A 23,123-nucleotide genomic window follows, 5' to 3' on the forward strand; every position below is an offset into this window, starting at 1 on the left:
AGAGTAAACAAAAAAAGATATGAGACCCAGAAAATGTGGTATGAACATAAAAGATAAGTGAATTTCCTAGATGATAATGAAAGAAGGTTCAAGATAAATAGTTGTGTGTCATACCTAGAGAGCAACCAGACCCAAAGAAAGTAGGAAGATAGAGGGACATAGGAGGGCTCTACCTAAAAAAAAAAAATGTTTTAATTAACTGATAGATTACCTGCTATGTTTGACCACAGGGAGAATAGTATTCAGAAAAGTTTTACAATGATATGAGACAATTAATGAAGAATTAGTGAATGATACATAGAAGAGGCAGCCAACAAGCTAACAAAAAACAAGGCAGTTTTTAACTCCAGGAAAAAAATAGAAGTTCCTCAAGACAGTAAATGAGTCATGGTAAAATGCTACTTGGCTCCAAAGCAAAAGGCAGTTACATAGCCATAACAATGAAAACACTGCCTTACTGATATACCAAATTAAAACTCTTTAGTAGGACGAAAGGAAAATATGTTGGAAAGTTTGGTGCTATGAGAGGTCTAAATCTTTATTTTCCATAATAAGAAGTCAGTAAATGCTATCTGAAAACTGAAAGATCAAGAAACATCAGTATAAGTACATTATATAGAAAAGTAAATACTAGAAGGAACAGCTAAAGTTGCTGAAAGTGGTTGCTTTAGTTGTACAGGTCAGAAGTTGGGATACCCTAGCTGGTGTGGTAGAGTGGATTGAGTGCTGGCCTGCAAACCAAAGGGTCCCAGGTTTGATTCTCAGTCAGGGCACATGCCTGGGTTGCAGGCCAGGTCCCCAGCAGGGGGTGCATGAGAGGCAACCACCCTTTGTAGTTTTTCTCTCTTTTTCTTTCCCTCTCCCCTCTCTAAAAATAAATAAGAGATGTAGTGTTCTGCTCATTCTATTTATAAGTCTTATTAATCTATTTAACTTTTAACTATGGATTTGCATTACTTTCAAAAAATAAAAGTTAATAGAGAACACTTGAGATCTTGCTTCCTGGCAGTGTTGTCGGTTTGGCTCAAATAAACTCATAAAAATTCTGTAAAAATTTGGACTTTTTAAAAAGATTTTTTTAAAATTTTATTTACTTTTTAGAGAAAGGGGAAGGGAAAAAGACAGAGAGGGAGAGAAACAACGATGTGCAAGAGACACATTGATCGGTTGCCTCTTGCATGCCCCCAACTGGGGACCTGGCCTGCAACCCAGGCATGTGTCCTGACCCAGGAATCCAACCAGTAACCTTTCAGTTCACAGGCCGGCACTCAGTCCACTGAACCACACCAGCCAGGGCAAATTTGGATGTTTCTTACATTGACATTTACTTGGCATTGCTGGCAGGATTTTGAAGAAGCCCACCCAGGACCATCCTGTGGACCCGGACCCTATGCTAGGTACCAGCATAAGTCCAGTGTGCCCCACCATTTCCCCATTTCAAATTGGGTGAATTTGGAAAGGACATCAAATAAAGACATTCTCCAACCCGGTTGGAAGGGACCTTATCTGGCATCTAACCATAAATGGACACCAACCCTTGCCTCTGCCTACAAAGGACATCAGCCCTGGCTGGTGTGGCTTAGTGGATTGAATGTAGGTCTTCAAACCAAAAGGTTGCTGGTTCAATTCCTGGTCAGGGCACATGCCTGGGTTTTGGGCTAGGTCCCCATTTGGGGGCTTGCAAGAGACAACCAGTCAATGCTTCTCTCACTGTCTTTCTCCCTTCCTCCCCTCTCTCTGAAAGTATATAAATAAAATCTTTTTTTTTAAAAAAAGGGACATCAAAGATTACTCTAGGATGAGAAGCTGTTAACATCAGAGGTAGACAGCTAGCCCAAGACATTGACAAAGCCTGTATACCTATGGATTGATACTGAACTCAGAAACCATTTTGCTTAATTGTCTTTACCTGTTTGCTAACAATATTAGCCATAATCATACTTCTATTTGTTCTTTGGGTTTTTCTATATAGCCCAATTGTTTATTACTAAACATATATAATATAACTGTTAATACTCGTTTCATGGCTCATGTAAATGTTATATTAGATGCAAAATACAGAAAAAATGAAAAAAATAAAAGTTAATGAAAAGAATAAATATTTTCTCATCTTTATTGACATATAATTGACATATAACATGTAAGTGAATAGCATTTTGAATGGGCTGAAAGGAGAAGAGCATTCTAGCCACTTGAAACAGCAAATATAGGAAGTACCAAGTAGACCTCCCTAGGGGAGTATAAGTTTACACTGGGGACTAGTGAAAGGTAATTTGAATAGCTATCAGTTATTGAACCCTTGCTATGTGCCAGCCACTGTGCTAAGCACTTTATATGCATTATCTCATTCTTACTAACCTCATAAGCTTCCACTCTTATCCTCATGTTATAGATTTAAAAACTGAAAGGTTAGGGAACTTGCTCAAATTCACAGCTAGAAAATAATAGAGCAAAGAGTCAAACAGGCCCACTTGACTCGAAATCCATACACTTAACCACTACATTTGTAGGCAGAATTGACAAATTTGATTACTGATTTAATCTATGGGACAAAGGAGACAAGTAAATCCAAAATGACTATAAGGAATTAAGGTTTGTGAGTTAGGAGAATGATGTTTATTCATTTATTCATTTCAACAAAATTTTAAAAAGATTTTATTTTATTTATTTTTAGGTAGAGTGGAAGGGAGGGAAAGAGAGGCCACACCAGCCAGGGTCCAAGAAATGTTTTTTGAATGTTGACTATATCCAAGCAGTGTGACAGAGGTATAGTAATGTACTTGAGAGATATGATCCCTGCTCTCATAGAGCTTACCATCAGTCATGCATAGGAAAATCATTCAGGGGGAATATCAGTGGAGAAAATTATGAGTTCAGTTTTAACTATGTTGAAATAACAGTAGAATGCTCAAATAAAAGTGTCCAGTATGCATGGAAAGTGTGATATTAGAGCTTTGTATAAAATGCTCTAAACCTCAAAAACCTATTATTGGTCAAGGGAAATCAAAACTTAGAGAAGCTATTTCATTTAATGTTTCAAAAATCATGCATGAGCTTTAAGAGTACAATTTCAATGGTAGTTGGGCCAGATTGCAGGAGTTTATAGGTATAAACCATTCATTTGCAGAGTCTGATGTTGGAAAAAGGAAAGAAGTACAATAGCTAAGAAGGCCATCAGAATGAAGCAACTTCTTTTCTAAATTAAATGAGACCTATACATGTTTAAAAACAGAGAGAGGAGGATTCTGTAGAAAGGGGAAGCTAAAGATTTCAGAAAGAGAAATAACTGAGAAAGCTGGGTGTGAAATGAAGTAAGATGGGATGGACTGGAGAAAATGAGGCTCAGATTCGAGAAGGGAGGAGGGAACCTTTTTCCTCTAAGACAGGAAAGAAGGCTGAGAGGGGAGAGAGTAAATCAAACTATTAGAGAAAGAGGATGCACAGGAGTGTGCAGTCTATATTTTGAACAGAGCTTAGTTTTTGTTTGTTTGTGTTTTGTTTTGTTTTTTAAGAAAGGTCAATTGGGGAAGGGGACGGAGCTTTGTAAAGAAACAAAGAACTGAATTTGAAATTTAGATCTAAAAATTAACAAATTTTGGGGGTATTCAACAGCCTTATTTCAACCATTTTCTACTATTGAAAATAATAGTAGGTTGCACCATCCTCCAGTCTTTCTAATCAATTAATTCAAATTTTTATCTCACCCGGGCCAACATTTAGATACTAAGACTCAGGCAGGATGCCATCAAAATCCATTAAAAATGGCTCTCTTCCCAGCGGTGATAGTGATACAAACTCCCCTTAACTATCAAATCCAATCTTGAATTAATTAATATCTCTGTTGGTGTCTGTTTTATTTTTAAGTTGTACAGTTATTAGTGCCTCACTTTCTAACATTTTTTAATTCCTTTTGACATTCTTCAACAAGTATTTAGTTTGCTCTACTTGAAAAAGTGTTTGCCATTTTTGTTTCACTTATTTCTTGTCACAGGATATGACTAGAATACACAAACATGTACAAAACAGAACAAACACAAGAGCTTCTTGAGGGCAGAGATCATGCCTTATTTATATTTATCCCTATTTCCCAGGGAAGAGGGTGACACACTGTTGAAGCTCAAGATATGTGACAAAGGAATGAGTGATTATCTATGTGCTGTTATGGGGAGAGCCCAAAACTGAGATCCAGAAGATGTCAATTCTGGCTGAAATCTACAGTTCCCCTTGGACCGATCTATACAGACTCCGGGCCTTATTTTCCCCATGGTAAAATGAGGGGATTGGATAATTTATTTATTACTTCTGAATTTTTATGCCATTTTTAAGCAGATAAAATTTCAGGTTTCCATGTAGCCATGTTTAGATTGCTGTTAGCAACTTTTTCTAAGTTCCCAGCCATCCAGATGTGCGACTCAAAGTTCTGTCCATTGGGAAGATTTCACTCCCCCAGTGTCTTTTTGGAGCACCTTATGGTGGGGTTGTAGTGCTGCAGTCATTCACTTTCAGGTGGTGCCAGCTTGACTATGTAAAGTTATGTGCAAACTAGGCTCATGTATTTATTTTTCATCTTAAGACATTTGGTCACAGGTAACTTATCATGAGACCATGGGTATGAATTTAGGGAGGGACAGCAATATGGCAGGAGGAGGTGCCACGGGAATCAGGGCCACTTGCTTATTAAACTAACTTATGTCTTCAGAGCCTGATCAGGCTCCATCCCACATATGCATCTTCCATGAGAGGATGAAATATTTCTGGGCACTCCAGGCTTTATGGCCAGGCAAATTAGATAACACTGTTTGTGATGGGCAACCTCTGTTTTTATCCTCACTTGGCCAGGCATTGTCTCCACTGGACACCATCAGCAAACCAGAAGATTCTTCTCAAAAGAAGAACTCCCAGCAAAACTGACAATCAATGGAGGTGAGCAAGGTAGACATCCCAGAGGTTTCTACTACACATTTTCAAACTCCACGCCCCCTACTTTTAACACCGCCTTTTCCTAGCCCTTGCCTCAGAACCCAGGGCTCTCCTGCAATCCCCCCTTAAGATGGATGAGACCAGATAAACCTCTTCAATCTAAGAGTTAGGGAACTTTTAAAATGTTTAATGTTTGTAAAGAACCACAGTGAATGAGCAATGCTGAACCAAAGTAATGAGTTAATGGTAATAGGATTTAAGTATCAATAAGTAACCTATTTGGTTGTATAGAGAGGGTTCACTCAGCTACTGCTGCTCAAATCACATTGTCACTGCCAACTACTCTGCCCAATAATTTCTGCTTTACAGTTATGGGGAAGGCCAAGTTTACTCTCTGCTCCAGTCATCCTACCTTTAAATATTTAATACCTCCGCTTTACTCCACCCTCCCTACACCATACTACCATTCCTGTGGTTTATGAAAATATTCCTAGTCAATTCTGGGTTGTAAAGAGAATGCCCAACAATAAAAATAAAAAATAAAAAAACCCAACTAAACCCATCAAATAAATTAAGTACTTACACTGCACATTTCATTAACATTCAGAATAAAACTGCTTTCATCCCTTTGTATATACGTACTTATAGGTTGTCCTAATCACCCAGGCAACAAGACAGAATACAGACTTCAAGGAAACAATGGTCTTGTCATTCTTCACCAGAAGTTAATTAGATCCTACCCTGCAGAACACTACTAAGACTACGATTGGCAATGTCTCAACTCCTTCTCAGCTGTAAGTCATAATTAATAATTAGGCTATTTCTCTGGCAGCTCTCATTCCGTAACTACTGGGCAATCTCCTATCGTTAATGACTGTTTTCCGTTGCCATGGGGCAGGCATGTTTCCAACGGCCGGCAGCATTCCACAGGTGTTTTAGCCAGCTTTAATCACCCTGAATCACCAGCAGACCCACTCCCTTCCGTATCCCAATACTGTTATACAACTGAACTTATGTTTAAGGAATAGAAAAAGTCACAGAAAGTGTGGAGTAAAGCTTATAGACCGGTTGTGTGTATATTTGACAGACAACAGTTCTCTTTCTTTTTAAGCATTCACTTAGACCATTTCCTTTCTTATCTCCTTTGGGCTGCCACCCCCAGTTATTTCTCAGTCTATTAGATAGTTGGTGTTTCCTAAAGCACGGGAATCTTGATAATTGCACTGATTCATTCCGGTTTAGGAATGATGTTTCCTGGATGGTGTACATATTTGTAATATGTACAAAGTCCTTGGTATCAGCGATTTGTATTTAATAGAGAAATTTGAGACTACTTTACTTTTTAACAGTCTGTAAAGTGCCATAGTAATATTAGTTGTTATTAATTATTATTATTATTTAGTAGGAAAAGTCAATATCTTCTTTGGTTAAAACCACAGCTGCCTCGGGAATATATGATGATTTCCTTAATCGGCTTTTGTTCTTGGCTCAGATCATAAACAATATTCATGATTGCAAATGTACAGAGAATTTATTTATAGACTGGACATATTTTTTGAACTGTTTAAATATCAACATAATCCAAATGAAGCCTGCCAGGAAAATAATTGATTCATATTAATTTCTATTGGTGACCTTCCATAGAAAGAAACTAAGGATTGCATAAATAAAGAACAGATAGGAACAGGCAAAAGTTCCACAGATTGCTGTTATTATAGTTGATACAATTATATATATATATAGATTTTTTCTGTGTACCTCATATTTCCACAATGTAGTTCTATAATGACCTTTGGCACCTTTTAGAGGAAGACATATGCTTATTTTAATTTCTTCCTCAACTGCAGGGATGGCAAATATATGGCACATATGCTGCCAGTCACCGTTCTCCTGCTCATAGCAGACAGTGCTAGTCAATCTTGGCATTCTTTGTCATGCATTTGGAAGTAATACCATAATCTTTTGCAATTCAGCCCTCTATACAATTATGTGAATAGATCAAGCGTAGTTACCTGAGATGAAAACCATTTATCATTTTTTTAAAAAAAACCTTTTTTTCTGACTTTTTAGCCCTGGCTGGTGTGGCTCAGTGGATTGAGCGCCGGCTTGTGAACCAAAGTGTTGCCAATTCGATTCCCAGTGTGGAGCACATGCCTGGGTTGCAGGCCAGGTCTCCAGTAGGGGGTGCTCAAAAGGCAACCACACATTGATGTTTCTCTCCCTCTCTTTCTCCCTCCTTTCCTCTCTCTAAAAATAAATAAATAAAATCTTTAAAAATTTTTTTTCTTGTTCAATTACAGTTGTCCCCATTTTCCCCTATTACTCTCCTCTGCCCTACCCACCCCCCACTTTCCACTTTCAATCCTCCCCCTGCATCGTTGGCTTTGTCCATGGGTCCTTTTTACATGTTTCTTGACTTGACCCTTCCCCTTCTTCCCCACTTTACCTCCCTTCCCGCTCTCCCCTCTGGTCACTGTCAGTTCGTTCTTTATTTCCATGACTCTGTTCCTATTTTGCTTGCTTCTTTGTTTTGTTGATTAGGTTCCACTTATAGGTGAGATCATATGGTATTTGTCTTTCACTGCCTGGCATTCTTGTTCTAACCTTAAAAGGTCATCCCATATCTCATCAAGGATCAGTGGTGTCAAGGAGTAGAACCTCAGTCAATCTATCTTAAGAGAAATTTATTATATGAATACAAGAGCCCTGGCTGGTGTGGCTCAGTTGGTTGGAGCATCCTCTTGTACACCAAAAAGGTTGCCGATTTGATTCCTGGTCAGGGCACATAACTACATTGCAGTTTCAATCCCCAGTTGAGGTGTATATGGGAAGCAAGTGTTCGATGTTGTTTTTTCTCTCATCAATAAACTTTTTCTTTTTAAAGAATACAACAGACCCTATTATACATGTGTGGTCTGTGAGGTACAGTTAGGCCACAGAATGATTGGAATTAGAAGTGGTAAATTGCTTGCTCTTTCTCTCAGTGAGCACGTAATGTCTCTCCTACATTCTCTATCTCCTCTTTTGAAAATCATCTTCTACTTTCTAACTACTTTCTAACTAACATGACATCCCGGCTGGACTCTACATGTTATTTAATTCAAGCACCCACATAGTTCTCTCACTAGAATCTCTGTGTCTTTTACTGAAAATTATCAAGAAACCAAATCTGATAGCCAGCAAGTTTATGGGTTCCTAGGAGGTCAGTTGTATCCTTTTGGTTCAGCCAGGGTTAGGGGAGTGAAATCATTATATGAAGGTCTGTCCCTCACAGAGCTATGAACATGCCAGGTTAAACCTCAACAAGTTGTGTCATGGTGAGCAAACTGACCATCTAATCTGATCATATGTATTCTCTGTTTGTCCTGCCTGGATAAGTTTGCCAGATAAAATACAGGAGACCCAATTAATGTTGTATTTCAGATAAACCTATGAATATTTTTGACATATGCATACCAAAAAAGAATCGAAGCTCTTTGGGGGGTAGAGTCTGATTAATGTTCATTCTATGTGCATTACTTAGTAGGGTGTTTGGAAAACCATGAATATATAACAAATGTCACAATCTCAAAAAATAACTTTTCTGGGAGAATTTCATTAAAAGAAGGATTTGAAGGGGTGTAGACCAGGGCTTGTGGCTTTTGGGTAGGATTTGTTTAGGGTTTTCGGCACCACTCATTCCTCTTCAATGACCAAATCAAAACCATGGTACTGATTACAAAGGACTGAATTATTCATAATAGCTGGCTAAGACCCAATAAGCAAACACTGGGTGCTGCTAAGAGGTAGAATGTAGATACAGCTTAGACTTTCAACTTAAGAAAACGGCCTCCAACTCAACACGTAAATTGTATCTACAACCTGCATATTCCTGTGTATAGGAAGAGTGTGGGGGAGGGAGGGGAGAGAGAGAAAGAGAGTGAGAGAGAGGGAGAAAGAGAGTTTTAAAGTACACTCCAGTCCACTTACCCAACCAGCAAAATGAATGAGGACCCCAGGTGTGCCTCACATAACATACCTGGTCAGAGGTTGTATAGAAAGCATGACAAACACAAATCACCCTTCAAGACAATGACCTTACCCAGTAGTGATATGTAACCTAATGCATGTTAAACACTGTACAATCAGATTAGTCACTTTTTCCGGTGAGGAGGAGTCAGTGCAAGGGTTGGGGTGTGAAAGGACACTTCCTCTCTAGTACTTCCCTCTTATTTTTCTATTTTATTTTTTAAAAATATTTTATTTATTTTTTTAGAGAAGGGAAGGGGGGGGAGAGAGAGAGAGAGAGAGAAAGAGAACATAATGTGTGGCTGCCTCTCAAGCACCCCCTACTGGGGGCCTGGACTGCAACCCAATCATGTGCCCTGACTGGGAATTGAACCTGTGACCCTTTGGTTCACAGGCTGGTGCTCAATCCACTGAGCCACACCAGCCAGGGTAATATTCTGAAGTTAACTATTATTAAGGCAGTAGCAAACTTCACCAAGTATATTAGTTTCCTGGGACTGTCATAACAAAGTACCAGTTGGCTGAAACAAGAGAATTTTTTTTTTTAGTCCTCACTGAAGGATATGTTTATTAACTTTAGAGAGGGAGGAAGGAGAGAGAGAGAGATCAATGTGACAGAGAAATGTATATCAATTGCCTCCTGTACACATTCGGACCAGGGATTGAACCCACTACTTAGGCATGTGCCCTGACTGGGAATTGAACCTGCAATCTTTTGGTGCATGGGATTATGATTCAATCAACTGAGCCACCTGGTCAGGGCAACAAGAGAAATATTTTATCTTGCAGTATTGAAGGCTAGAAATCTGAGATCAAGGACTATATTCTTCCCCTACTGAAGGTGCTAAGGAAGGATCTTTTCCAGGCCCTTCTCCCAGCTTCTGGTAGTTCCTTGGCTTGTGGCAACATAACTTTGATCTTCACATGGCATTCCCTCTGCTTGTCTAGATCTGACTTTCCCCTTTTTATAACAACACCAGTAATATTGGATTAGGGGTCCACTCTTCTATGGCATGACCTCATCTTAACTAATTTCATTTGCAACGACTCTATTTCCAAATATAGTCACATTCTGAGGTACTGGAGTTAGAACTTCAGTAATAATTTGGGAGGGGGCACGATTCAACCCATAATACCAAGGTATTCCATTACTCTTAAACCACATATTCCTTGCAGCATCTCTTGGATTTATTTGTCCTCTTATTTAAGCACTCCTTACGAACGTGTTTCAGTGTGGATGTTTGTGTGGCAGGCCTTATATGCTCAAATAAAACTTGATCCACATTACCTGTACAATAGAGGTGTGCAACAAAATATGAGCTTTAGAAAAAGAAACTAAATGATAAAAACTGATATATATATAAATCAGTTGAATGAGCATTCCTTCAACTCTTCACAGCTGCCCTTCCCCACAGGAGAGTAGGAGAGAGAGGATCTCTAAGCATCCTTTCAGCTCCATGCTTATATAATTTCATGTAGAAAATACAAGGGTTGGCAAAAGTAGGTTTACAGTTGTTCATATGGAAAAATAAAAAAAATAAATGAATAATATGAGAATAAACAAATAAATAAATGAATAATAATATGAGAATTTCCCAAAGTCACAACTATAAACCTAGTTTTTACCACTTTTGTATATCTGAGAAATGTTTGATATCTGACCTTTTAGGACTTTTGTAAGGTTATGGGTTTTTACAAAGAGATGTACTAAATAAGATGAGATAAATATAATTCATTTGACTCCACAGCCAGAAGCAAGGCATGGATTTCAGAGATGAGTGTAAGGAAGGTGGATTCTATAGAAACAGAGTGCAGATGTTCTGAGAGGAAAGGCCATGCTTAAAATTGGCTTCCCAGTGCCCTCTGGAGAACTGAAATGGAAAGAAGCCACGGGTTGACTGAGCGTATGGTCCTGACTTGCTGAACAGAAGGAAAGAAAGAGTGAGAGAGGAGGAAGGAGTAAGGTACTGTGAGAGATGAGACAATGCTGCAACAGACCAAAAAATAGAAATTACGGACTCTTACTTAAATTAAGGCATTACCAAAAATTACTAGAGACTATCTATTAGAATGGTAGGATTTAATTATTTTAATTATTATCCCAGGCAAGTTTTGACTGGTAAATTTGTGTTTTTACTAAAATTCTTCTCTGACTCTTGGTACCTATTTTTATTATATATGTTATACTGTTTTTATGTATGAAGACCCTATTAATTCACTTAGAATTTTGTATATTAAATGAGCTTCAAATATTCTATAGACTCCTACTCTATAATTAACTATGGTTTAAAAAAACCATACATACTCATGTATGTATGCATGCATTTTTCTGAAGATACCATTGTCATTAGTTGCCACTGGCAGTTAATCACCTTATTAGATATTAATATTCACAGTTTTTAAAGTATTACAAGTTTCTAGCTTCAAAATGGGAAAGAGAATAGAGTATAGATTATTTGGCTTTACCTCCCCAGACATCAGTTACATTTAATCTGGAAACCATACGATTTTGACTTTTGGTATTTTCCAGGCTACTGACAGCTCAGATTAACTCCAAAATCATCCTACAATAAGAAACCAGATCACCCAATCAAATTCTAATTTTGATTTTTAAAGTCTTAGTCTTAGATGCTGTCAAATGCTGATCAACTGCCTCTGAACAAAGCAACCATAAAACAAATGAGTAGACCTGGCTGGTGTGGCTCAGTGGATTGAGTGCCGGCCTGCGAACCTAAGGGGCGCTGGTTCGATTCCCAGTCAGGGCACATGCCTGGGTTGTGGGCCAGGTCTCAACTAGGGGGCCTGAGAGCAGCAACCATACACTGATGTTTCCCTCTCTTCCCCTCTTTCTCTCTCTAAAAAAAAAAAATTAGCAGAGGGATGGGGAAATTCAAATACTGACTGGATAATTGATATCAAGTAATTATTGTTAATTTTTAGGTGAGATAATGGTATTGTGTCTTTTAGAGATATAAATGTGAAGGGGAGTGGATGCGTATAAATTAAACAAGATTGGCTATGTAGCAATAATTGCTGAATCTGAGCAATGCTTACCTATATGGGTGTTCTACTTGCTTTACTTTTGTATATCTTTATTTTTTTTCATAGTAAATAGTTTAAAAATTAGACCAGAACTTTTGCTTCTCTTTGTGAATTTTTAAAAATCCAGGCTAACCTCAAACAATTGCAACCCTTTTCAGTTTGTCTTTTTCTTAAAACATTTTTTAAAAAAATATTTATTTATTTTTAGAGAGGAGAGGGAGGGAGAAAGAGAGGGAGAGAAATGTGTGGTTGCCTCTCATGTGCCCCCCTCTGGAGACCTGGTCTGCAACCCAGGCATGTGCCCTGACTGGGAATCAAACTGGCAACCCTTTGGTTTGCAGGCCAGCACTCAATCCACTGAGCCACACCAGCCCGGGCTACAGTTTGTCTTTTTAAAAAGGGTAATACCAGTAGAAAATCAAGTCTGTCATTTCCCACAGTGTTTTTTATATGCATATATCATTGCTTAAAACTTTTACATATAAGCAGCTACTTAGTGGCATCTGTGAATCTCATGATGACCTTATGGGTACAGACCCCACCAGCAGAACTACCAGTAGAGGCAGGGGCCATGGAGAAGTCAGATCTGAATGAATATAAGACATCATTATATACCCACGAAAAACTGAGTGAATGGCCCAGACTGATTCAAAATCAAGTAGGGGTTTTGCTTATACCAATGAATTGGTTGATCTGTGAACAACAGTAGGTTCCCTAGAAGCTCGTAGCGAGAAAACAGTATGGCATAAGGAAAATTCGAGCACAAGCTAATTATAGATTCATATCTTAATTTAACCAATTACTAGATGTGATCTTATTATATGTTGGAGAACTTCAGTTAACTTACATAAGTCCCTGTATAACGGGGGGATTGTTGTAGATTAAGTAAAATATGTGATGTGTGAGAAAGAATTAACGCAGCAGTGTGGTTGTTTAGTCCTTGTATGTCTTCGAGGGAACCTGGAACCATGACTGAGCATTGGCCAACCTCTCGGAATGTGGCTCTCAGAGTATCTTATGTTAATGGTTGATTATTATGTTTTATACATGTGGAGCAATGGACCATGCCATATTAGCCTGTCCATATTTACTTTGCACAGATATCAGCATTTATGATGTGCATCTGGTTTCATTGTTGGGATCCTGAATTTCAATTGCTATGGCTGGTCATGTAGCATGATTTACCTATGTGATCACTTTTCAATAAAAGCCTCAGACCCAGAGGCTCAAACAGGCCTTCCTGGGCAGAGACATTCTGCACATGCTATTCTAGTTTGTTGCTAGAAAGAAAGCATGTCGTGGGTGGCCCTAGACAGAAAAGTACTCAAAAGCATGTGCGTGATATCTCTGGGTTCCTTCTGATTCATATCTTTTTGCTGTTGCTCTTGGCCTATTTTTGCTCTAATAAACCTTAGCCATGAGTATAACCCGCTATTAAGTCTTGTGAGTGAGTCCTTTCAGTGAATCAGCAAATTTGATTGCAACCTTCAATACAAGCCAGCTACTTGCATCTAACTTATGCCTGGTAGATGATATGAAGGGACAAACTCTACTGTATTAGACTATAAGCTGGGAATTCAGGACTTTGCCTGCTTTTCTCAACCATGCCCTTGGAAGAAGTCAAGAATAACATCTCTTCAGTGGGGAAGTTAGAGGTTATAACTCCAAGGTTCTCCCCTGTCCACTCCCCGCCAACCCACTCAGAGTGAGGAGGTACCATGTAGGGAAAATGGGTAGATGATCAGACCTCCAACTGGGACCTTTTGAGAATGTACAGAAGGGAAATCTCTTTTTTACCATTTTGAAGGGTAACAAAAGGGATGAAAAGTCTAGTTGAGAGTTATGAAGACTGGAACACTTAGACTGGTATACTGGAGCCCCAGGTGTGCATGCTGGAGGCTGGGGCCACACTTTACCGTCGCAGTCACAGGAAGCAGTGGTGTTACAAAATAGCTATCAGGAGTTACCCCAACTCACCAGAACCAAGCACACAGAGTCATTTTTTGCCAAGCACGGAGCACTATAGAAAGATAATCTTAAACTGTGAGGACTTATGTAAACATTAAAAAATAAACTTAATTGGGTTGGGACTTTGAGGGCAAATCTAAGGGAAGTAGGAATCCAGGGTACCCATTTTTCAGTTCCTTTCTAGATTTGTGTATGTTTGTACGTTTATGGTTCCCGTCCAAGTGACCAGATCTAAATAAGATACATCAAAAGAGCATTATGTCTCTAAAATGCAATAATAATTACAATAAAATCATTTGTTTTGCAATGCATTTAATTAATATTTTCCAATAAATTGCCTCCAAGATGGATAGGACTAATCTTCATAGTGATTGCCAAGTGGATTTTCCCTCTGTATGGTCTATCTTAAGGATAGTGGGCATAAAATAGCTGGTATAAGTTTGCTTCTTCATAGGTGTTTTATTTTTATTGAGTCCTTAATTCCTTGGAGTGACATTAAGAATGACTTCATCAAGTTTTACTCACAAATAATGGTTATTTCCCTTTCACTGTCTCCATCATTGCCATAGAATGCATTGTCTTTGGAATCTGCCTTATTAAAGGACTTGGGGAAAGGCTTCATTTCACATGAAAGGGGTGGGTTTTTAGCATTTGTCTTCTTGGTCTCAGAAGTATCATTGACCAAAGACTTAGAAATATTTCTGCAAACAAAGCATTTTCCCCCAGAGAATTGACCAGAGTTGACTATCTCAGACTTAGATAACATGTCCACCATACTTGTACTAAATGACCTTTTTAGATTAGGATGCCTGGGGAACTTGGTATATTTCTGTAAACTGGATGACTTTAGTAGTGGGATTTGATTTTGCAGACAGGTTGGACAAGGTGTTTCAGTTGGCCCGAGTGGATATTGTAGACAAGCTAGCAACGGTGGCCTGACTGCCCTATTTGGATGGGATGAACGAACTTGCCTGCCTAGCTTATGGGCATGAGCTAGCTTATGGGACTTAGGTAGACTGCATTTTCTATGTGACTTTCTGGACACTGTTTTGGGATTTGATGTTTTGTTGAAATTTTCTGTACTAGATAGTACAGATGAATTTTCCAGACTCGAGGAACTGATTCTATTTTCTGAACTGGATGATGACTTTTCTGGACCTGAAGGCTCAGATAACTTGTCAACATCAGATAGCATAGGTTGTTTTTCTGGAATGCATAGATCATCTTTCTTGTATTTACTGAATGACATTATGGATGACTTAGATAGCTTGGCTGCTACATGTTTCTTGATCCTGTAAATATAGAAAATTTGGAGTATGACAATTTAAAACAAACGAGTGTTATTGCTATCACCAGAAAACATAGGCTACTGTGTAGTTTAGACTTTTGGTCTTTTTTTGGCTCTACTAGGAAAATTGCACACAGTAAGGATTGGAGTGTGGTGAAAGCAATGACTCAGGTTACAGATATGAACTCCTGTTGAATTCATGCTTCTGCTTTTTCTTCAGAGTATTTTACTGTTTCAACCACATTAGATAACTATATAGTCTACATATGGAATAATGCAAAGTTGTTTTAAATCTACTATTGAGAAAGAGAATTTCACTTATTGCAGAAATTGAACTTTTTATAAAAAAGCCACAAGTTGATACGGAACTGATAAATAAATGTCACAACTTGTCACAAGGAAAAAAAGCACCTCTTTAGACCAAAGTCATTGTTTTCTTATTATATTTATAACATCAAGTTATCTATCCATGCATATTTATATTCACAATATTCCTCTAAAGTTAAAAGATTAAAAGCAGTGGTATATTTTAGTCATCAGTCCTTGGATTGGGAAATATTTAGGAAACCACTACATTAGGGCCAGACTCATCCTCCTATATGAGAGACAGTGACTGAAATCATGAGAACAGTGAATAACTTTTCATGTTAATACATCTTAAAATGGTAGATTATCCAAAATGTTTCATTGTCTTTGGAATGCAGACCAACTCTCTCTCCCCTTTTTCATTATCCCTGTCTTATTTGGATAGTCATGCCCTATTTTCCTAGACTCAATTTATAATGAAATTAATAGCCTGGGGCTCAGCCGAACCCTGAATAGGAAACAGCTTTGGCTACAGTTGATAATGTACCTGTGAATATTTAAGAACTGATGTCATTTAAGTGTAGGTATCCACCCACAAGATGTTGGGTGGCACTTTAGAATTCTACAGTTAACATTAAATAACCATTCCAACAATGAAACCTACTATATGTACACACCCACACACACCCTTTGAATTCTTAACTCAAGGTGTAAAACTTACGCTTCTGCTTTGGGGAAGTCATCGTTCAAACAATTATAATGGAGAAAACAAAAAGAGATAATGATAAAAGCTGTGCACGTAATACCAGCTATATGAACATATGGATGTCTTCTGAAATCGTTCATTTTGGTCTGTGTTGTTGGTTCAAAGTCTTTAGCTCCTGTTGGAGAGACTGTATTACCAGAAAATGTGTTAGGTTACCAAGTTCTCTTCCATTTTGATAGTCGCTTGCCACTATAGGTCAAAATCAAATCTCTTTGGCTTTTTAAAACATAAATGTTTGATTGTCATTTTCTCCCCTCTGTCACATTCTTAGCCACAGTCCAGAAGCCACGTCTGGGAGATATCTGGCTAATCAGCATAATTACCTGGGTTACCCCTGCATCATGGCTTTTTTACACCATTACTTAAGATTTTGACTGTGTGTGTATGTCTTGCATGTTTGAATGCACTTGAGTGTTAATGTGTGTGTGTGTGTGTGTGTGTGTGTGTGTGTGTGTATAGTGGGAAAGAGGATGGGACAAGTAAAACCCTTGTTGAAACCTACTATGTGTTAGATACCATGCCAAATTCAGTCACATATTATTATGTAGTTTGGTTGGGAATGGGGGTTGGTGGATTGAGTGGAGGAGAATGAAGGGAGACAGTATGTCTGTACTCTTTATGTTCCTATGTTGCTTGGATTTTTCACACAGAATAAAAACCCTCTGATGTCCTAGAAATTCTTAAAGACTTACTAAATGGTAACATCCAAGAAACAGCAGGTTTCTTAAACACAGCTAGCTTGTCTAATTAGGTGCTTAAATGTATAATACAATAATAATTTCTAGGTTTTAAGGTTGGGTTCATACCTGTAGTAGAAGATCCATTACTTCGGTTTGCATTTAAACAAGTACTTGTCCAAATGAACAAAAGTAGGACATAAATGAAGAGGCCCATGTCCAGGGCTTCATTCAAATGTTTCTTCTCCCAAGGAAACTGCTGTATTTGATATGGTACAGCCTGTTCTAGGGGTTTATGACATCATATCTTTTGTGTCATATTCTGACAACATAATCTCACCATGGAGACATATGAACTTCCATGTAGGTCAAGTTAAGTACATGGGATTCTATTCTAGGAAAAATGGGGTGCCACTAGAGAGTGACATGATAAAATCTGCATTTTAGAAAAACCATCCAGGCTGTTGTATAGAGAATAGATTGAACAGGCACAAGTGGAAGAAAGTAGCAAGACAATTACGAGGTTGTTACAGTGCTCCAGGTGATAGAAGATAGTAGCTTGAAGCAGAGTGGTGGTGGTGAAGATGGAGAAAAATCAATGAATTTGAGAAATAGATTGATAGTGGACAGAACTAGATGATAGGCAGGCTATGGAGCATGAGGGATAGAGAGGTAGCAAGGATGAATCATTCATTCACTACAAAAAGTGTTCAGTGTGTGTGTATTATGTGACAGGAAGATTTGCACTAGGTACTAAACATCCAAATAGACATGGTTTCTGTCTTCAAGAAGTTTGAAATCTGAATGGAGTAACAGACATGTAAATAAGCAATCACTGGGGAGTGTGGGTGTATAATGTCATGCAGGCTGTGCAGGGTATAGTAGCACACAAAACGAGTATGTATTCAGAGTAGGGAATCCTGTAGGAGATGACTGTTGAGCTGAGGTGAGGTTTTTAATTTGTTGTTTAATGAGAGCAGGAATTCCTTGAACCCAGAAAGGAAGGCAAGAATATTGTATTGCAGACAGATAAATCAATATTTATAATACGGCCAAAGTGAATAATAGGGGAAGGAAATAGGTGGAAATAAAGCTGGAATGGGTAAGCAGGGTAACCCTTATAAAAAGGTTGTGTGCTAAAGGCCTTTCTTTAAGTCTATTTCCTCATCTCCAAAATGAATAGAGAAGAGATGAAAAAGCATGGCCTATAAGAGGAGCAGTCTTTGAAATCATCGTTTCATAGGGACCATAGGAAAAGAACAAAATTGAGTAGTTTTTGGAAAATACAAATTATTTTTACCCTGAAACTCTAATCCTGCTCCCCAAATACCTTTATATCTCAATAAAGCCAGAAAAAACTCCTAAAGCAGGAAAATGTTCTTTATTCCTTTTTGAATAAAATGTTCTTAATTTGAGTGATTCCTGTAAAGTGAAAGAATGCACCTGTCAATTCTTTTTTAAATCAGGTTTTTTTCCAGTATGGACAGACAGTTGATTGACAATATCTTAAAGCCACTATTTCAGAAATAACTTTCAAAGGAATTTAAATATTAACTTCATTTTCACAATGAATAGAGAAGCGCTACTTTTTTTACTTTAACATAAATTTATATGATTTTATTTGTAGGTTCACATGAATGGCATGTTAGAATTTATTTCACTCAAATTCTGGGTAGAATTTTGATTAAAATTGTACCCAAAGTTGTACTTTAAAATCTTGGGTTTTTTTGCTTCAGATGTTATTATTGTTTTTTATTGTTGCCAGAACTAAGCTGAGGCCCCATGAGGCACTTCCCTCTGGCACAAAATTTAAGTAGTGCCCAAACACTCAGTAATCAGATAAATAATATTTTAGTACAATATTTAAAAATAAAAACTAATGCAGAAAAATCTATGATATACAAAATGTCAAACAACTTTTTAAAAGGCAGACTCTGATCCTGTACTTGTACTTATCCTATAATCCACATCTTTGGCCTGCTGGGCCATCCTTATCCTTGTCTGCTTTAAAAATCGGAAGAGCAGGGTTCAAGGATTCATCTGCTTCTAAATGGGGCTGTACTGTCCTGAAGACTCCTAGAAATCTCTCTTGGGTATTTGCCCCAGAACTCTGCTCCTAGGCTGCTGTTTGATGATTTCCCCTTTTTATCTTACTATCTTGCTCCCATAGTTTGGCCAGCACCGTTCCAAGTGGAATCAGAAGCACCAAAGCTTGTCCTCACTCCTATAAGGGAAGTTGGGATCCTTGGCCTTTTTCCCCCTGAACCCCTATGGGGTTTCCTCCTCATGGCTTTCTACTGCCCTCCTCTGGATCTCAATTGTCAGTGCAATTCCACTGCTGGCCTTCAATTTTTTTACCAACAGATTTTTAAAACTGAAAAAATTATATATGTACCTTATAAAAATTTCAAATGCACAGTGGTAGTGGTATTTAATCTTTCCTTTATGCCTTCAGTTCTTATGACCCCTTAAAAATTGTTCTAAACATATCTTGTCCATGGCCTGTCATGATGTCTGCAGTCTTCATCTTTATTTTTAATTGTATTTTAAAATTGCATAAGGGATATATTAATCTGTTCTCATTATTCAAAATAAAAAATTACAGAAATATACAGAACACAAAGTTATAGTCCTTTTCTTCACTATACCACTCTTCCCATTCTAGAAATAATGACTCAAACGTTTTATGTGTACCTCTCAGATATTTTTCTACACATTTACATACATTTCATATATATGATGCACACTCACTAACCATAAATGAGATAATTCTGTATTATTCAAGGTTTAAAAAAATTACACAACTATATGTACACCCATGTTAATAGCAGCATTACTCACAATAGCCAAATGGTGGAAATGATCTAAATGTCTATCAAAAATGAATAGGTAAGCAAAATCTAGTTAACCATGCAATGAATATTATTCACACTTAAAAAGGCATTAAACTTGGATGCCTTTTTAACATGGATGAACCTTGAGGATGTTATGTTGAGAAATAAACCAGTCACAAAAGGCCAAATACTGTATGATTCTTCTTCTATGAGTTACCTAGAGTAATCAAGTTCATAGAGACCAAAAGTGAAATGCTGGTTGCCAGGGGCTGGGTAGATGGGAGAATGCAAAGGTATTGTTTAATGGGTACAGAGCATCAGTTTGGGGTGATAGAAAAGTTCTATAGATGGATGATGGTTGAACAACTGCACAACAATATGAATTTATTTAATATCACTGAATTAAATAAAAAAGTTAAAATGGTAAAATTTAAGTCACACATATAAGGTCTGTCCAGAAAAAGTCCCGCCATTGTTAACATTACAAGAATGGTTTGCCTGACATCAATGTAACCTGGTAGCCAAGGAGAGTGGACTGGAATGCACATGTGGGAACAATGACAACCTCACTGTACCAGTCTGTGGGGGTGGTAGACACTGTTGAGTGAGCATGGGTACTGTGTGGCTGTTGCATTCAAAATGACTGAGTAGAGCAATGAATCTGCATCAAATTTTGTGTTAAGCTTGAACATTCTTCTGAGTAACCTATTCAGATGATTCAAAAGGCTTTCAAGGACAATGCAATGAGCACAGTGCAAATAAAAGTGTGGCACAAATGCTTCAAATATGGTTGAGAATCTGTTCAAAGTGATCCATGTTCTGGAAGGCCTGCAACAAGCAGGACACCTGAGAATGTTAAAGGTGTACAGGCTGCAATCAGCAAAGATCGGCGACTGACAGTGCGAGAATTAGAAGCGGATCTGGGAATTCCAAAAACTACTGTGTCTGAGATTTTGATGCAGGATCTTGGCACGAAATGTGTCATGGCAAAATTTGTAGCAGCTGATGGCAATTCTAACAAAGGATTTTGCAGTGTTTTGAATAGTGGAAGAGACTCTGGGAGAACTGCATGAGGTCCCAAGGTGCCTACTTTGAGGGGGACTGAGGCATCATTATCCTATGTACAATATTTCTTGTATCTTGTATCTTTTTCAGTAAACATCTCTATTTTTCATAGTACATGGATGGCTATGTTCTGGACAGACCTCAAATTTTAGCACAATAAAAAATAGAAAAAAACCCATACCACTAATACCAAAATAATTTCCTTTTAAAAGAGGCAAAGCCCAGATAAAAGACAAACTTAAAAAAAAAAGGTCAAATGTAAACATTTACAGTGCAAAGCATGACTGACCTCATTGACCACTTTCTCTTCTCAGTCCCATTCTGCCATCCCAAGCTAATGGCTTTAAAACAGTCTGGTGCGTGTTCTTTGAGTTTCTTTTCTGTGCATTTACATACATTACAGAGCGTAGGTCTGGAGCTAGACTGGGTTAAAAGCTTGGCTCTGCCATTTGCCAGTTTGGTGACTCTTGGTCAAATTAATGTTTCTGTACTTTAGATTTCTCATCTGTAAAACGGGAATAATAATAGAAGCTTCTGAATAAGAGCTACAGTGAGGATTAAATTAAATAATGTATGTCACAGTGCCTAGGACATAATAAGTGGTCAAGAAACATTAGCTGTTACTACTGGATGTAGTGTCCATCTTTAGAGAGTCAGCAGAGTAGACCAGCAAACATTAAGTATCTGTAACATTAAAAGCAGAAACCAGGGACTGGAAAGAATTTAAGGATGGGAGCCAGAAAGGGCAGCAGAAGAGTCCAAGAAAGGAAAGTGCATGGTGCCAATCAAATCTAGTATCCACATTTATAGAAGAAAAAGTAGAGGAGATACAAGGAAACATAGAGAGATGCATAGTAATAAAGGAGACTTTAATACACTACTCTCAGTGCAAGTGGCAGAAGACATGAACAATATAATCAACAGAGTTGATCATATATATAACTTCATGCTCCTTTTTCTCTCATAGGCATGATAAGTTGTTCTAGTAGCTTCTTGGAATAGGAAATCCATTTTTTGGAAAACCACTTCTCCCTACCTCATCCTGGTCCTGATAAGGGCTAACAACCATAGAATCCCTCTCTCTTAGCCACAAAAGTGGGCATGTGGCTCAGGCTAGACCAATAATAGTTTCTTACCTCTGGTCACAGTAATTGGTTTATAGTTAGCCATATGACTCAGGGCAGGCCAATCACAAGTCTTCACCAAGTTATTTCAAACAATTTGGACCAAGAAGTTCCTTTACTACCACTGGTGGAAACCCTGGCAAGCATGTGAATTCAGAGTTGTGGTGGCCCCTGTTGGCAGGAGTAAGCTAATTTGAAAGAATAAAAGTAACATAAAGAGAAACATAAAGAGGAAAGATTGAGAACGTTTTCCATGGAGAGTCAGAATTCTAGTTGTTCTTGAGGCCATCCTCATCTGTGCCTTTTTGGTGGCTTGATAATATGTATCTGTATATTTCCAGATTTACTGATTGGAATTGGGCTTATGTCATTTGCAACCACAAGAGTTCTACCTAATGTATATCGGTGTGGCGTGGTGGCCAATGTTCACTGGAATTTCAAATTTCCCCCTATTAGCAGTTATCAGCATACCTCCTCTTTGCAGGCTTGAGCTCTCTGGTGAGAAGGCTATTATTAACTTTGTCTCCTTATTCCCCTATTCTTACTACTATTACTTCCTTGCCAGTGCAAATGGGTGTGTGTTCTGACCTGCACACATTTACAACATATGTCTACATGTGTGTCCTCAAGTGCCTTCACAAACAGGTACATAAATATGTATGAGATCCCGGGTGAAAGCTTGTAGGAAGCATCTATAGGACTGTAAATTATGTTTTGTTTATTTTTAAGTCTCATATGCCTGCTAATATGCTCTAGTAGTTACCACATAAAAGGTGAGAAATAGTTTTGACCTCAACTACTGGTCCAGTCTCAGTTTATTTAGTGACCATCGTTAATGAAATTGCAATAGATTACTTTCTAGAAGGTCTTGAACATCCTCAAAAGGAGATCTTGACAGTTCAAGTATCCGTTTCGCAGTTCTCTGCCTGTTCTGCCATGGTGTGGGCAAGAAATACAAATGCTAAGGAGATAATGACTCAACTTTCATTTAAAAAGATCTCTAATGATCAGACATTTTCCCCTCCAGGGGTAAAGGAGGAGTGGGAGGGACACCAGGAGAAAAAAATGAGTCCCAAATTAATGAAGACTGACTGCTTTTACTAAACCTTTACAATCAGTGCAGGC

The 23,123-nt window shown here is 38.1% G+C and overlaps 1 protein-coding gene across 1 annotated transcript; it reads right to left on the reverse strand.

The window, feature by feature from the left end:
* Positions 1 to 14,455: 14,455 nt before the first annotated feature.
* Positions 14,456 to 17,192, reverse strand: CUNHXorf66 (chromosome unknown CXorf66 homolog). The gene is made up of 3 exons (XM_054579599.1): positions 17,105 to 17,192; positions 16,254 to 16,425; positions 14,456 to 15,230 (listed from the first exon to the last, which is right to left on the reverse strand). The coding sequence occupies exons 1-3, from the start codon at positions 17,190 to 17,192 to the stop codon at positions 14,456 to 14,458; spliced, it is 1,035 nt and encodes a 344-aa protein (XP_054435574.1).
* Positions 17,193 to 23,123: the final 5,931 nt, after the last annotated feature.

Source organism: Pteronotus mesoamericanus, unplaced genomic scaffold (genome assembly GCF_021234165.1).
Source record: "Pteronotus mesoamericanus isolate MK-2021 breed Mesoamerican mustached bat unplaced genomic scaffold, CSHL_Meso_final contig_55, whole genome shotgun sequence".
NCBI classification, from domain to species: Eukaryota; Metazoa; Chordata; class Mammalia; order Chiroptera; family Mormoopidae; genus Pteronotus; species Pteronotus mesoamericanus.